The 15,973-nt window shown below is 44.6% G+C and overlaps 1 protein-coding gene across 1 annotated transcript; it reads right to left on the bottom strand.

The window, feature by feature from the left end:
- Positions 1 to 269: 269 nt before the first annotated feature.
- Positions 270 to 12,397, bottom strand: thbs1b (thrombospondin 1b). The gene is made up of 23 exons (XM_076167403.1): positions 12,192 to 12,397; positions 11,937 to 12,021; positions 11,160 to 11,719; positions 10,850 to 10,925; positions 10,461 to 10,544; positions 10,234 to 10,343; positions 9,831 to 9,956; positions 8,748 to 8,844; positions 7,627 to 7,800; positions 7,259 to 7,435; positions 6,967 to 7,140; positions 6,748 to 6,875; positions 6,497 to 6,649; positions 6,152 to 6,370; positions 5,923 to 6,030; positions 5,312 to 5,471; positions 5,081 to 5,199; positions 3,541 to 3,775; positions 3,222 to 3,449; positions 2,755 to 3,026; positions 2,525 to 2,622; positions 2,239 to 2,378; positions 270 to 2,137 (listed from the first exon to the last, which is right to left on the bottom strand). Exons 2-23 carry the CDS (start codon positions 11,998 to 12,000, stop codon positions 2,130 to 2,132), a joined length of 3,510 nt encoding a protein of 1,169 aa, XP_076023518.1. The 5' UTR covers positions 12,001 to 12,021; positions 12,192 to 12,397; the 3' UTR covers positions 270 to 2,129.
- Between the last annotated feature and the right edge of the window lie 3,576 nt (positions 12,398 to 15,973).

Here is a 15,973-nt window from a genome sequence, read left to right on the forward strand (position 1 = left end):
CAGACCTCTGTGCCACATTCCTCATGTGGCCTTCATCACCGAGACGATGTGTGCCTCTTTCCAGAGATAAAGGCCTGTAAGTATGAGCGTGTGTGTGCGTGAGTATTCGCGTATTCACCGTATTCGAGCTACAGTAGACTCGATCAAAGTTGGACTCTTTGTGATGCCTTAGCTGGAACAGGCCTAAGATGTCTGTGTGTGTCGTCTACTTTGTGTTACTGGGATCTTCATTGACGATAGAGACGTAGAAAAATACAGATAAGGCTGAGAACTTTTAACAACTATTTATTATCTTGAAGTATGTAACAAAATAATTGCTATGAATAAAAAACAGCCTTTTGCTTTGTACAACTATGAAAATGTTTACAGACAAGCAAAACTAATTGTACAAAAATAATGCCAACATTGATACACAATAAGAAAATAAAAAGGTAAAAACGATAAAGAACAGAACATCCTCGCGTCAGTGTGCAAACCGTTTATACAGATGGACATGTGCCCCTTTGCTGGGCAACAAATCCTGATAAATTATTTAAATAGCATTTATCTACACATACTCAAATCACCCTCTCACAAAAAGCTAAGACAATACAGAACAATAATTTATTTGCTAAAAACAGCATTGGACATACATGATAAAGCAAAATTATTTATTTAAAAAAAAAAAATCTCCCATTTGACTGTAATTTTCACTGGGGTAGATTACGGGATTCGGAGCCAGGTTGTGTTTTTAAAAATGTCATGTCAAACTATTTACAGCTCATGCTACAGTAGCAATAAGATGTCCATCATTTCAAAAGGCAAATGAAAAAGTACTTGTGTTTACGTTCGATGAAATCATACAACAGCAATGAGGTAATATTTGTACATCAAAGATTTCCTTTGTTTTTCATCTCTCTGAAGAAAAGGCACACAAGTCACACACACTTAATGCTAAGTAGACCTAGTTGAATAATTGTCTAAAACCTAATTCACTTTAAACAGCTGGAGATGACAACACCATTCATCCTGTACCTGACTTTGGGTCTGTTCTCATTGTGATATTGGGTGAATTCAATGTATTTTGCTGCCTACATTGTAGGCAATAGTCAATAAATTACATGTATATACATAATTTCAAATTTAAATCCTCAAAAGCTGAGGGAGATAATGTCTCTTCAATGTTTCTCATCAAGGTTTTCAAACGAGATTTGGGTGTTTAAGCTCTGAGATCACCATCTTTCAATTTTCTGTTAAATATGATCCTCCTGTGTTGTGGTTTGATATGAGAAGATCATCGCTTCCACCTCACCCTGAGAGTTGTTGAATCAATCAGACAACATCGTTGTAAAATCGGTGATGCATGGTGACCTTGTAGGTTCAAGAAAATGGCAAAGTACTTATTGTGGATTCTTGGGTTGATAGGTAAAAGCAACTATGGCCAGTCTTCTACACACATGCGTTACAACAAACATCCACAACATAATGTTCCCCTTATTTCTAACTCCTTCACAACAGCTTTCTTGAGTCCTTTACAAAGATTCCTTAAATGTTATTGCTGTCTTCATCCTTTGAATCCTCCGAGTTGTATCATTCAGAATCTACAGACCGGCAGCTCTGGTAAGGGGGATAACTCATCAGTTTTTTTCATTGGGATGTCCATCCGGAGAGTAAGGCAGAATGGCACACAGGCAGAAGAAGAAAGAGAGAAGGATAAGAGAGAAAGAGAGATGTAAAGGTTTGGAAGTGCATAGTTGTCTATGAGGAGCCGTTCCCGCACAGAGATGAATGAGGTCTTTCTGAGAGCAAGAAAGCAGGGAGAGCTGGGATAGAAAGGTGTTGGTGTCCTATTGGCAACACTGGTCGACATGTTTCCTTTTTTTCCCAGCTCTCAGTACTCTCGCTGATGGTCGCGTTGGAGGAGAAGGGGCTCTCTGATCCTCGTCTGGCAGTCAGCCGGTTGGTTCCCTGCCCAAACCAGCTTCAAGTTACCCTGAGGCTGACCACATGCCCTCCGCCCTGTCCGAGTGTGCGTGCCGCGGAAGAAAGAGATGCGGAGATAAATCGGTCCCTGGACTTTGCATTGGAATACATGAGTTCATACTTTTTACAAAAAGGTGCATTCCTCAGAGCTTCCCGCGCCGTGCAATTTATGCATCTGTGAAACAAGTGACAACAAAGAACACATGGTTACAGTTTGTAAAGTCATCAGTATTTGATCAGAATCAATTGATTAAACCATATTCTAAAAGCCCTTACCTCTGCATTCATACTTGAGGTCTGAGAAGTATACCATTTCTTGTGAGAAGACAAACAGACCAAGTCTGCCGCCGGCATACGTCTTATCATAAAGACTCCCAGAATCCGCCATGATCTTCTTGCCCTCATACATCACAACTCTATGAGGAATCGAAGCAAAAGGAGATGAAGAACTGAGGATACTTATATTCATATAATTATATATAAAAGGTATTTAAATCACACTAATAACTTCAAGCACTGTACAGTTAACTTCACTGTGGACTAATGAATACCCTCTGCCCACCTGATATGTCCTGTTCTCGGTCTGTGGATCAGATGCCATCTGTAGGCTGTGAAGTCTTTCCAGCCAACATTCTTTGGGTCATGCCAAAGAGTGCGAACCTATAGCATCATGAAAAAAGGGCAGCATGAGGAAATCAGCAACATGCATGTGTTTATCTTTCAGTAAACCAGATATTTAATCCTACATTAATTATATTTTGATGGACTAATGAGGTCCAGCAGGAGTCATACCTGTCCTGGTGTGTTCCCTGTGTGCCACAGGGCATTTCTGAGGTGCTCTCCAGGGCCTGTGGTAGAGTTAACCACTTTGATGGATAGACCAGAGTAGCCCTGAGCCTTGGTGGGCTTATTTGACCAGTACGTCTGTGTGATCTGCTTCCACATGACAACATAGAACCTGGAGCTGGACTGGTATCCAAACACAAAACCGGCGTAATCGTCATCCCTCTCCGTGTTGATGAAGAATGTTCCACTGAAGTCCACTGAATTGAACTCATGGTAACCTGGAGAATGTGAACAATAATGACAATAATGTAAAAGGAGAAGGATGTTATGCCAGAACAGTGCTTCAGAAATAGATTACTGTAAATACCATCAACACTGTCTATCAATGTCTTTGTCTTTAAAACACAAGACAAATGGTGATCACAAGTTCACATGTCCTTCAATGTCTTTCATAGTACCAATGTTTCACCTACCCACAGCGATGCCAGGGTCACAGTTGACTGTCTGAACCAGCTCTTTCCCCTGATGGCGGACAACCCAGTTAGGGTCGATCTGGGAGGTGCCTTTGGGGTCTAGAGGAACCATCTGGAACTTGCGGAAGTCCGTCTCGCTGATGTCAAAGTTCTCTGGGCACACGTCGTAGATGTCGGGCACATTGTCTTGGTCGAAGTCATCTTTGCAAGCATCTCCGCGGCCATCACCTGAAAATAAAAAGAACATGAATTATATCCACCAGTATTTGTATAAAGTTCATCTAATCAAATGTTACATGGTCTGGTTTAAACCACTCACCATCAGAGTCCAGCTGATCAGGGTTGAAAACCAGCCTGCAGTTGTCCTTATCGTCAGGGATACCGTCGTTATCATCATCGTGGTCGCAGGCGTCTCCCTTGCCGTCTTTGTCGTGATCAGCTTGGTTGGCGTTGGGGATGTATGGGCAGTTGTCCAGGTTGTTTTGGTGTCCATCCTCGTCAATGTCTTGGTTGCTGTCGCATTTGTCTCCCACACGGTCATCATCTGAATCCACCTGCGGACGCATGAGTTAACCATTAGTATTTTGACTACTTGACATCCATTCGTTCTGCACTTGCTTGACATTGTTCGGTTCTTTCTTTGGCATATCAGAGCTTATCTGAAAGAACTGATTCCAAATGGTTGTATGTCGGTCATTGGTCAGAACAACTATACAGTGTATTTACCAGGTAGGAACTTGAGCTGTGATGTGAGGTTATTTAGGTTGTAGGTGTCCTGAGTTTTGAGAAAATTATCCATTCATATTGCACAGAGCCATTTAATTCAATGTTGATATAAGAAAAGGTTAAAGGTGTCATGTTTAGGCTTAGGGGCAGATGTCACATAGGTAATTACATTCCCCAGTGTTTATTTAATTTTCCTGCAGTGGTTCACTGCCATTGTTCTTTCATCTCTCCTCCTACCCTGCTTTCATTAAGGTCTTTCCTTAGGCTCCGATCACTCTTTGCTTCAGCAAGCTGCCAAGCTCATTTTGTCCAGGATCTGTCGACAGCTTTCATCTACTGACAATCAAAAATCACTCCCGCTCCAATATTTGCTGAACAGTGCCAGCCTTCACCGCGAGCAGCGAAGTGATACCAGCCAAGCCTGGCACGACCTGATACAGGTAGCGGCACAATTAAGGTAATAGCCGGGGCATTTGGGTGAAGAAAAGGAGAAAGATGGGAAGTGAGAATTTATGTACTGCATGTATGCAGTTAATGACACAACAGCTTTTGTTTAGTGCACTTTTTGGAGTCTTTGGAATCCCATTGCTGCTTGCTTGCCCACACTTGTCTCTTAGGCCTTTAACTGCAGCGAGCAAATCTTGTTGCAGTTAGTCCATGTCTGCAGATTTTGACCCCTCCTTCCACCCCTCTGCTGAGTCCCGTTGTTCAACACATTCCTATTTCTCAGTGTAGCATGGCACAGGTGGACTGAACAGACCCGTGGTGTGTGGATGGGACACGCACACAGCCCTGGGCCGACCCATTCCACAGTAATATCCAGCCCAGGGCCTTTACCTCACATTAACCGGCTAACGTCAATGGGCCATTGAAAAGACCACGAGCCCCCCACCACGCCTTATTGAACTGATGTGCCCTTGAGCGGTGCACAGGATTTACTCCATCGTCACATAGCGTGATGAAGCTTAATCACAGTGGCTCCCTCTCAATTGAAAGAGAGATATATGCTGAGCTAAAGAGAAAGCGGGGAGATGAATGTGGATTATTGGTGGTGGGTGAGGTGGAAGGAAATGGGAAATTGTGTTTTGTGTGTGTGTGTGTGTGTGTGTGTGTGTGTGTGTGCGTCCACACACCTGATCAGGATTATGTTCCAGAGGGCAGTTATCACACATATCTCCCACACCATCCAGATCTGTGTCTCGCTGGTCAAGATTGTAGACAAAGGGACAGTTGTCCTTCTCATTCAGAATGCCTGGTGAATAAACGGACACAGATGTGTTTCTACCGGGGTTTTCCTTCTTCTCAAAACCAACATAACACCAACATCCCATTGAACATTTCTCACGACAGATTCCAGTCCTCACCATCTCCGTCGATGTCCACAGCGCAGGCGTCTCCCTCTCCGTTGCTGTCCGTGTCAGTCTGGTCAGGGTTACTATTGTAGGGACAATTATCGCAGCGGTCGCCCACGTCATCTCGGTCATAATCGTACTGCCTGGGGTTGAAGATGAATGGACAGTTGTCCTGTTTCAAAGAAGGAGGGGCGGGGGGCAGAAAGAGTTGAGGTGAATGCCTTGACTGGGTCTATTTACAGCGGAGGGGGAGGAGGGGGGCGCAAAGCAGGATGAAAAGGTGCTTTATTTTTAGGCCCTGTCCCAAATCTTCTGTTGGGATTAGGAGCACACAGTGTAGCTCCTTCAGAGTTGTACCTCAGTGTTGGAATTTGAGGTTTTGGCTCGGGCCGGAGAGAAACATTTGCCTTCCTGCTGTGCACCCCCCTCCCCTCCGCCCCCAGAACTCCACCTGCCTTCTTGTTAGACAGCATGAATGATGAATACAAAATCTCAGTTGTAGGCTCGCATTCAGACAAAACACACACACACACACACACACACGTACAGACTCATACGTCGTCACGTCACAAACATACCTCCTTGTTCACTGATTATAACCATAGCTGAAGATTTTCACTCACCCTGTCGTCAGGAATGCCATCGTTGTCGTCATCACTGTCACAAGCATCACCAATGCCGTCCTTATCGTGATCTTCCTGCCCAGAGTTCGGGAGGTTGGGGCAGTTGTCCTGCGTAACAACAACAACAGTAATTCAACTAAATTTTATGTTGTATTTGTACATTCTATAGAGTTGTTACTGTCCCTGAAATTCTCATTCTTTCTTGTCTCACTGTTGCCACACTACCTACCTTTTTGCAGTGGTAGGTGGCATTTTCCACGCAAACCAAGTCGGCATTGGGCCACCCATCCAGGTCGGTGTCCTCCCCGCAAATGTGACCGTTTCCAGCGTAGCCAGGCCTGCACTCGCAGCGGTACATGGGATCGGCGAAGTGTCCGAGGTAGTTGCAGCGTGCGTTCTTGTTGCAGTCGTGACTTCCATCGAGACAGGGATTGCGCGGTGTGCATACCTGGAGAGAGTAAAGAAGACCTTGAGACATCCTGTCCTTGGCGCAAAGGCATTTTGAGGGACAGATGATCGTAATGAATTGACGTGGTTAAGCCGGCTTTGCTGAGTGCGGCTTTGCTGCACTTGCCTGTTTTTTGGCTGTGGCTTCTTCCACACCTCTACCAAAGGGCTGGAGTCCTGAGTAGCGGGGTGGGCAGGGTAAGCAGTTGTAGCCGGGATTTGTGTTCTCACAGCGGTGCACGCCATTAAACTCAAAGCAAGCATCGGGGACCTCTTTGCACTGTTACCAGGGTAAATACAACAAACATTGTGATTAACAAATTGGTAGATATTTCGACAGGCAAAAACTCACACCGGTAGCACATTCAAAATGTTTACCTCATCAATATCCTTGCACTTGATTCCATTACCAGTGTAGCCAGCAGGGCACTTCCCACATTTCCAGGAGCCATCAGGGAAACTGATGCACTTCGCTCCAGCAAAGCAGGGGTTGGACAGGCAACCATCTGAAAACAGCAACGTACGCTCACAGTCAGTCTCATATTGTTTTACAGATGTAGATGTGTTTACAGCCTGCCGAGTGTCAAAACCTCTCACCAATGGGACAAGCTTTTTTGTTGCACATCTGGGTGCCCTTAGCATCACCAACACACTCTTTGCCACCATATTTGGGTGCAGGGTCATTACACAGGCGTTTACGGATCTGGACACCACCTCCACAGGTGAGAGTGCAGGTATCCCATGGTGACCAGGGTCCCCAATTAGCATTTACTGAAGAAGAAAAGGAAAACACGCTTCACAGTGAGTTTCTATCCTTGGTGTAATGATACAGAAATTCAATTCCCGCCATTGCATGTAAAAGAAATCAGTGTCAAACGGCCGGTCTTACTGGGGCATGGAGACTTCTGACACTTCTCTGTTTGCCGTCCTTCTCCCTCACAGTCTTTGCCTCCCAGTTGTGGGGTGGGGGAGTTGCAGAGGCGGATACGGGTGATGACACCAGAACCGCAGGTGACGGAACATGATGACCATGGTGACCAATGGCTCCAGCTCCCGTCTTGCTTGACTAAAAGACGCAAGAAAGGGGTCAAAAGTCAGTGATCGGGCGCAAAGCATGTGAACCTTTATGTTCTCAAAACAAAGCATTGCACAAACGTGACGATAAACTACCGAAAGAAAGGAAACTGCAAATAAAATCCCAAACCATGAATCAAAGTGTAACTGTCTACTTGATCAGAGTAAATGAAGTTAACTTACATCGCTTGTCACATTCCTGGAGGTAGCAGTCGCGGGTCTGTACAGAGGTGCCCTCACAGTTGTTCTTGATGCGGTCGCAAGAGCGCCCGCGCTGCTGGATGCCCCGCCCACACGACACGGAACAATGAGTCCATTCAGACCAGGGCGACCAGCCGTCCTCCGCGTAGTCGCTCGCTGCGGAGAGAGAAAGAGAGAGTGAGACAGTGAGACAGTGAGAGAGAGTGAGACAGTGACGGAGAGAGAGATATAGAGAGGGGTAAAGAGAAAGACAATAAAGAAGCTATTTCAGCAAGGGAGCTCCCCCCAGGCCGAGACAAGGGGGGAAAAGCTCTTAAAGCAGCGGGTTAATAGTGTGGATTTAGCCTGGATGTGGACAGAGAGAAGGCCCTGTGTTGAGTGGACCAGCAGTGACTAAAACACTGAGAGTGGCAGGAGAAACAGAAGAAGGCACTGTCCTCAGAATACACAGGGATGCCCCATTGACTTATGTTTTCCTAAAGAGGAAACAGATTTTGCAAACACGGCCCTGGGCGCGTAATGACTTCAACAAGTGGCTGAGGTCGTGACGAAAGTGGCTCTCCGTGTTTATTTAGGTTTTAGGGAAGCTTTGCAGCCCAGCCCACATAGGTATGCAGAACATGTCACTTCTCCTCATGTGGAAGATGGCTTCACTAAACAGCCAAGCAATTTTCCATTCCGCTTTCACCAATTTGGCAAATTACAGCCATTTCAACTTGAAGATTCAAAGATGTTTAGGAGCACAAAGCACCAATGTTCCAACAACATAAGCAGCCTTTCATTTTCTGGGATGTTATTGCAGTTAAATCATCTTTGAAATGAACGTGTTTCTCCTAAATAGAAACCTTTACATCGCTGCAAATATATGTGGGTTTTTTGTTTTATATGGCAAATAAAACTGAAATGTGTCTCCTTAGTTAATGGAACAGTGTTTGAATGCCCAGTCTGTTGGATCCAATGTACACGTTGTAGCCTACACAGGTCATTTATACAGGATCTTACAGAATAGGCTTACATAACTGTTATTATACTTTCCTCATAGATGTACACTGTAACATTACGAGCTGGGTTTTTTGAGAACACAGACGCTTAAATGCACTTACGTGTGCCGCAGCGTGGGCAGCACTCTCCGTCGGGAACAGTAGCATTAGCACAGGGGATCAGCGGGCAGGAGATCTTGCGGCATACAGTAGCAGAGTTCTGCACAAATACACATAAATGTAAAAGTTGTGAGTCAAATGTATGCAAATCCCCCCGTTAATCCTCAACACTTTCTTCCAAATTCAGTGAAGGTGCTGGGTGAAGTTCCAAATGCAAATGAGATACTTTACAAATGTATCAATGAAGGGCTGATATTGTGCAAGCCTATTGAAATATCTGCATGTTTAAGGCGTGTTTTTTTTTTTTTTCAAATCCAAGGCTTAATCATGTCCTTGCGACCATCCTGTTGATGTTCCTGCTCTACATCTGAGTTTATACTGGTTTCCAATGCCAGAAAAACTATGAACGGAGACCCCCACAGACAACCACCTGCCCACTGGGTCATGGGAGGGCGGGAACGACTCCAAAGTCTTAATAATGGAAGTTAGTTTCACTGTTCTGTGGAGCTGGACTTGGCACTGAGCCTCAAACAAGTAAAGCCAACTTGCCAGCACAGCCTGTGCGGGTGCACTCTGAATGACTTAGGGATAACAAGTCCCTTTAACCAAGAATCCTAATGTCCTGGCCCCTGGATCTGATTACTGTAAAGGATAAAGAGGGGAAACAGGGAGCACTAGTGTATCAGCGAAAGAAGGAATCAGCAAATAAAGCCCTTTGGTGAAATGCAGGGATCTTCCCTGCCAACTATGTTTCACCTGAACCCATCCTCGCTTTCCACTTGCCTGAGCCAAGGTCTTGTTCTTAATTATGGGCACTAAAGCTTTAGTCAAGTCCCTGTAGTCCACACTGGAGTGGATCTTCTGACAACAGACCTCTCATTACAACAGTAAGTGCTGTTGGCCTACTGCCAGACATTTACACTACTAATAACAGATGAGTGGAGTGGTAGTGGTGTGTGTGTGTGTGTGTGTGTGTGTGAGTGTGAGAGAGAAACACATCTGATCAGCGTGCGCACCCCCACACGTGTTTAAGTACTTAAAACACAATATACACGAGCTGCTGGGAGCACAATCTGGAAAGCTTACTTGACAAGTGCACTCAGTGCAGTCGTCGACGGTCCACTCGTCTCTGTTCTTGTGGACGATGCCATTGTGGATGCAGACGCCGCTGTGAATACCAATGCGATTCTTAATCAGCTTGTTCTCGTCCGTCTGTGTCGGGGGAAACAGAGAAAAAAGAGAGTTAACAGCACAACTGTGGTTTCAATACTAGCTTATAAGTCGTAGTAATGAATTACAGATGTCTTTCTCGGTTTTCAATGCATATCTCACTTCATTTAACATATTTCCAATCCAGAATGTATAATAACGTTGTCAAATGACTGCACATAGTTGATGATGGCAAGCCATCGACCACACACATCCAACACAATGACAGCGGACAGTTTTGTGGTTTCAGCCTAGCCAGTCTGTTTGGTTTCTCTCTTACCAGTTGACGGAGGTCATTGGAAAGCTCCTTGACCACCACACCGAGACTCTTCAGCTCTTTAAACATGCTGACCAGGTCCTCACAGGAGAAGCCACAGACCATCTGCAGATCTGAAAGAAACACACAAGAATCAGTTTAGTGTCATCTAGACTGAAGCTTAAGCTGTAGATCTGAGCTTTGCGTGGTTAAACAAGGCACAACAGAAAGTTTTACATGTCAGTTTGTACCTTTTGTCTTATGGCCAGTGTACTCTGTCCGGATGGCAGAGGAGCCGTTCAGGTTCTCCAGAATCAGGGTGTCAGTCGGCATCGCTGAGAGGGACGAACACAAACATACATCACACCACATATCTACGGTCTAATCTGAGCCACAACAGGTCTGAGCCACCTCTGCATTCTTACAATGGAAACAATGTAGTTAATGCAGCCCAGCTCATACAGAACACTGAAGCCTTATTCCTCCTTGGCAAGCAGGGAACAGCTTCCATGGGGGTATTTTGTGTAGAAATCAGCAAAACAATTAGGAGCCTGTGCACCTTTCTTTGATGAGGACTTGCCGAGATTTGGCAGCTAGATGATGAGTAAACACACTAGAGGTCTCGGTCATGGTTACTCACAGCTTTGGCAGCCTTTGTTGCGGAGGATGGCTTCTAAAGAGGTTCCAAACACAAACCTCACGTTTTGCAGAACCCCCTGTAAGCGTAAACATTCAGTGATCAAATTCAGCTCAGCACAATAATAAACCAGAGCTATGCATCACACTGACTCCCTTATTCGGGGGTCCAAAGGCCTAATCCCTCGTGCGTAATTACGCATTTGGGCATGTTTACGCATAAGGAAAGGAGAGATTAATCAACAAATAAATGAATTGATTAATAAATCGATGTAAACATATCATCTAGAGTCTCCACCGCCCTGTGCTCTCACCATAAATCTGTCTTTCACGGCTCCCTTCCCAATCCTGAGTCGCGCGTTGGCAGGGGTCTCCAGCGTCAGGATGCTCTGGATGGGCGCATCCAGCTCGGCGGTGTTCACCTCCTCGCATCCCGCGTACAGCTGCGCCCGGTCCTCCTGCACGAACAGCGTGATATTCTTCCAGTGACCAGTAGCCAGGTCCACATCTTCGATGGAGACCACTTGTTGTTTGTTTTCGGTGGAGAAAACTATGTCCAAGGTGTTCGCTTTGCCGTTGGAGACGATCTCAAACACGGGACCCGAACCGTCCTGCTTCTCCACTGTCAGCAGGCTCCCCCGGGTCCGTTTGAACTGCTTGAAGTTGAGCAGCAGGAGGAATCCCCTCTCGGCATGGATGGAATCTATCAGGTCCCTTAAGGCGCTCTCGGGGATCGGGGGGATCAGGTCCGGGTTGAGGATCTTGTAGGCGGGGCTGTACGGGTCGTCTCCTTTCACCAGGGTAACCCCGTGGTTCTTCTTGGGGACTTGGACGAGCTCAAACAAGTCATACACGCTATTGTCGTCTCGGCTCTCTGTGGGTGAACAATAAGCAGTCACTCACTCACTCAGTCAGTCAGTCTGTCAGTCACTCAGTCTTTGTCTGCTGCAACTGCATTGGATTTCTCATATTTTCAATCTAAATGCCTTACTCACAATTGCAATCAATATCAGCATTTTAATCACGTGTTTACTTCCTTTCACACACTCATTCAGTTTTTCAGAAAATGCATGACGTAACATTTAACTCACCTGCCACTCTTGCACCCTCGCAAGTCCAAAGCATCAATAACAAAAAGATCCCTGTCAACTTCATGATGCAACACCAAGCTGCTGTCTGCATGGGAGAAACAACACAAAAACACACAAAAACAACACAATTTAATCAATGATATCAAAATGAGTCAGTGCCTCAAAATTCTAGGACATGTTTTTGTTGCTTATATCTTATTAGAATAACAAGTCAGCAATGTTGAAACAAAACAAAACAAAAAATTCGCCACTCACCTGCTAAATGAAAACAGCAGACAAAAGTAATAAAATCCCTCAAATGTGTAGAAATCCAGCAATAATCCCCAGGAATAAATTTAAATCAAGTCAAGGAAAAAATCCAACTATGAGGCGCAAGTGCAGAAATATTACACTTCTTTTTTCTTGTTTATAAAAGTTGTCCTTGATGGTCCCGGCCGCTAAAATCTCTCTTTTAAGCCAAGAGGGGACAAAGTGCTATTTAAATAGTTTGATGCCATTCCTAAGAAGTGGCCTCGTCCAATCAGGGCGAGGAGAGAAAAAGGGACGAGCTTATCCTCTTAGCACACACACACACACACACACAACACAGAAGAGAGAGAGAGAGAGAGAGAGAGAGAGAGAGAGAGAGAGAGAGAGAGAGAGAGAGAGAGAGAGAGAGAGAGAGAGAGAGAGAGAGAGAGAGAGAGAGAGAGAGAGAGAGAGGGGGGAGGGGAGGGGAGGGGGGGGGGACGCTTTCCCTCCTGCAAGCCGAGGGACCAACTTCAGTGTGTCCAACTTCTTTATTGCGACGGCGTTTCCGGTCACCCAGCAGAGTCAATTTCATCTCACAGAAAGTCCCATAAAAAAATAATGTCAATCTCATATAAAACACTGCAGTGGTGCGTCTAAAACAGAGGGATCACTGTCAAAACTCATACCAAATAGCATTTGTCTGTGGTTTTTAATGAGAGTTGTAAATGTTATTTTCGTTCTTTGCGTTTTATGATCATTTAGTGTAATTTTATAGTTCAGATGTTATTAAAATATAAGCTCTTACTGCGCTGTGGGGTATTAGAATGTGTCGATGTTGTGGTTTTGGTGTTTCCTCCTTAAATGGGGAATGGAATGAATCCTAGATCTTGTTTGTATTTACAATTATTTAATCAGCGGAATGTTTCATATCTAAAGGGTCAAACTGGTGTGTGAGCTGCCGTGAGAAGCTCATAGATTCAGAATATTTCCACCTCAATCGCCTCAGTTTGTTGCAGTTCCGGCTCCTACCGCTAGGAGCCGACGTGAGTTCACCGGAGAGCCCGACCGGGTAAGTGCAGCAGTGATACACACTTTCACTGATACACACTTTTTCACTCTGTTGGATTTTCTTCTTCTTCTATGAATACCATTCAAAATGAGTCCTCGGAAATAATCAAAAGTTCAGCATCTGCCCTGAGGAAGACACGTTGAGCAAGGCACTGACCTTCCACTGGGTTGAGAGCGGCTGATCCGTTGCCTTTGATGGAAAATCAAGCACAGGAGAAGTTCAGCTTCAAGCACAACACATATCCTCTTATTCATCATGAAAATAGTTCAAGAGGGAGGAGAGGAAAGTGTTGTGTTTGTAGAGCCAATAAAACACCACACAGCAAAGACAACAGAGATTCAACACACAAGATAACATTTATAGTCACCAATCTAGCTGCCAACACACACACACACACACACACACACACACACACACACACACACACACAAATCAACTCCCTCTACTCCATGGATACGGCTCGTGCCTTTATAAAGGATGCAACAAGTCTCTGAGTTAACCAGACAGACGTATGAGGTCCCGTGCGGTCTGGGGGCTCGAACCAGTACCCTGAGGGATCTTCAGGTCAGGGCTGAAATGACTCCTATGGTGCCTGCGAGTCTCTTGTCTCAGATCAGGACTCCTGATCCTGTAGGTGGCTTGTTTCAGCCTGTATGGAGACTGTCAGTGCTGTAGCTGCTGGGACAGTTGACTTGTATACGATGTAATGTGACAAAGAAGCTTAAAGAAGAAGGCTGTTAAGTCAATCATAACATCCTTTCCACTCATAATGCCACATAATGAATAAATAGGATTTTTTTTTTGTAGCTGAATTGAATTACGCCCTGTAATTGTTGCTTTGCTGTCACAGTCTAAATCACTAAACAGCACACAAAGTCAATCAATAGTTGTTGAAGTTAGTTCAGCCTCTTACACTAAAGCTATGTGATGAAGCGAGTTAGGGGACAGTGAATAGAAACGTGACCACAGCAGGCGGCTAATTTAACTTTTAGTCTGCTGAACGTGCAAACAACTTAAATATAACAACTATTGTGCATAAGTTAAAATTATTATCTCCATTTGTCATATCAGGTTGTCAGCTTAGTGAGGTTCACACTAAGACAGTTAGAGGTCAAAACCCTGCTGACCTTCCTCTTTTCCTGCTGCTGGAGCTGCTGTTTGCTTTCACTGATGACTCTCAGTGCATCACCAGTCAACTTCAACGTCTGTGTGTGTGTGTGAGAGTGTGTGTTTGAACTTACCTCGCTGGCAGACATGCTATTATATTCCAGCAAAGACAGCATAGCATCTGCCTTTCTGTTGCTAAGCAGTAACACGGGTGACCGAGTATACAGACTCACGCTGTAGTGATGCATAGTTTGGACGCTTGTGTAAACTTGTTAAAGAAACATGTTGGTGTCTGGTTGTTATTTTGTAAACTTATGCAAGCACGCAAATGTGCTGCTGTTCTTGGCGAGACAAAATATAAATAAAAGGATCAAGAGAAAGATTGTTTGAACACACACATTTTACAGCGCACTCTTACAATTAGGCATGTAGACAAGCTGTGCATGCACATACACACACGTGCACACAATTTCTTTTTCCAGAAGTACTACAGTATGATTATGGCATATTTATGTACCTGAATCAGTCGTCAGCCGCACTTACACTAAGTTTTGTGAGTAACGCTTCCTTCTGTCCGCTGTTGTTTCCGGACACACCTTGCGGCATCATCTCATATTTTCTTGCAATTTGGCGTCAGCAAGCTGATGAGTAAAGGATCGGAGATGAAAGGTGATGAAGTGTAATGATAATGTTGAACCAATTTCCAGTTATCTGATGGGTTTGACGTGCAGGAGTAATTTGTCATATTTGAAGAAACGGGGACTGTCTGTTATTACATTAATTGCTCAAGACGTCAAAGTTGTAAAATTTGAGGTTTTACGCCAAAATAAATACAACCTGTAAGATTTCTTTTGAGAGCTTCCAGACACACGTTTATGGCTTTTCAAGAAGGGATCGTAATAGTCAGTACCCTAAAATTGCCTGTTTTCGCTCAGCGTGCACAGTGGTGCACACTGGTGCAAGGCAGAATAGAATTGGTGATCACTGTGATTTTTGAAGCCATCATTGTCTGCAGTTGTGCCACCAATTAAAAAACAAGTATTCAGTTCATGGAGATCCTGATGGGGAACTGAAGGAGTACAGAGGAGTATGGAGTATGGATCTGCACTCTTGTACATTTCTGCAGTCTGTGACCACAACTGTGATTGTGGCCTGCAAAGGACTTCCCACGCCCCCGCTTGTAATTAGCACTAAGAAGAAGACGTGGGCAGTTTTCCCAGTCAGCAGCTCATATTTACAGTAAATCTAATATGACATGAACTCAACATTTGCTCTCTTTGCTTCTCCATCATCAAAGAGGGCGTTAGTATAAATAATAATAAAATGCATAATTGATATTTTCATTGATAGTTATTATGGATTTCAAGCTTGAGTAATAAGAAGCAATTTGTGCTTTTAAGACCGGTGAGAATGATCCAACACCAGCTGCAGAAGAAGAACTTTACTTTACATTACAGTGAAAAAACACTCCATGGTGAAGCTGGTGGGACAGATTCCCTCACATCTGATGCACTTCAAATCCATTTTCCAGGGACGCAGACCCACATTTGACCACCTGTGTGTCTCTTTCACTGAGTCTCCTCCTCTCTCCCACTAATCCCTAATAAACTACCCATTGGAGTGTTCACCC

The sequence above is a fragment of the Genypterus blacodes genome, unplaced genomic scaffold, assembly GCF_046128005.1.
Source record: "Genypterus blacodes isolate CSIRO-AG114 ecotype Tasmania unplaced genomic scaffold, CSIRO-AGI_Gbla_v1 ptg000013l_1, whole genome shotgun sequence".
In the NCBI taxonomy this organism is placed as follows: Eukaryota; Metazoa; Chordata; class Actinopteri; order Ophidiiformes; family Ophidiidae; genus Genypterus; species Genypterus blacodes.